This window comes from Nestor notabilis, unplaced genomic scaffold (genome assembly GCF_000696875.1).
Source record: "Nestor notabilis isolate BGI_N333 unplaced genomic scaffold, ASM69687v1 scaffold23099, whole genome shotgun sequence".
Taxonomy (NCBI): Eukaryota; Metazoa; Chordata; class Aves; order Psittaciformes; family Psittacidae; genus Nestor; species Nestor notabilis.
In genome coordinates, this window is record NW_009942656.1 from 1 (window position 1) to 681 (window position 681).

Consider the following 681-nt stretch of genomic DNA (forward strand, 5'->3'; position numbering starts at 1 on the left):
CTTCAACTCAATGAGCCCCCTCTCATCGCAGTCCATGTTCTCGGCTCCCAGCAGCATCCCCTCCATGAACATGCCCTCCGGTATGGGCCACTCGGCCGTGCCGGGCATGGCCAACTCCGGCCTCAACAACATCAACAACATCAGCGGGTCCTCGCTCAACTCGGCCATGTCCTCCCCGGCCTGCCCCTACGGCCCACCGGGCTCGCCCTACAGCGTCTATCGGGACACTTGCAACTCCAGCTTAGCCAGCCTCAGACTGAAATCAAAGCAGCACTCCAGCTTCGGCTACAGCAGTTTGCAAAGCCCCGGCTCTAGTCTAAACGCCTGTCAGTATAACAGTTGACGGACTTGACACAAACCACCTCCGACAAAACATCGCCGACAAAGCAAAGCAGAAGCAAAGCGACGTTTAACGGAAAAGGAAAAAAAAAAAAAAAAAAAGAAATATATAAATATTAAACCCTGATGATGATTAAAAAGAAAAACCCGAGCAAGTGAGAGAGGAAAAAACCAAACCACACAAACCAAAACGCCACCGAAAATAAAGCCCAAAAAGCTCCGCGGACTTCTACTGTCTAGATAAAAATACTAATGCAAACCAACGATGCAACCAATAGAGCGCTTAACTAAAAAGAAATAATAAATAAAAATAAACCATCAAAAACCGTAAACGGACCAGAA

At 47.9% G+C, this 681-nt stretch overlaps 1 protein-coding gene across 1 annotated transcript; it reads left to right on the forward strand.

The window, feature by feature from the left end:
* Positions 1 to 6: 6 nt before the first annotated feature.
* On the forward strand, positions 7 to 382 carry LOC104411156 (pituitary homeobox 1). The gene has a single exon (XM_010021512.1). The coding sequence runs from the start codon at positions 11 to 13 to the stop codon at positions 341 to 343; it is 333 nt and encodes a 110-aa protein (XP_010019814.1). The 5' UTR covers positions 7 to 10; the 3' UTR covers positions 344 to 382.
* The last annotated feature ends 299 nt before the right edge of the window (positions 383 to 681 follow it).

Excerpts from the sequence above, each read along its gene's own strand:
- LOC104411156 (XM_010021512.1), top strand. The coding sequence starts at position 11 with ATGAGCCCCCTCTCATCGCAGTCCATGTTCTCGGCTCCCAGCAGCATC.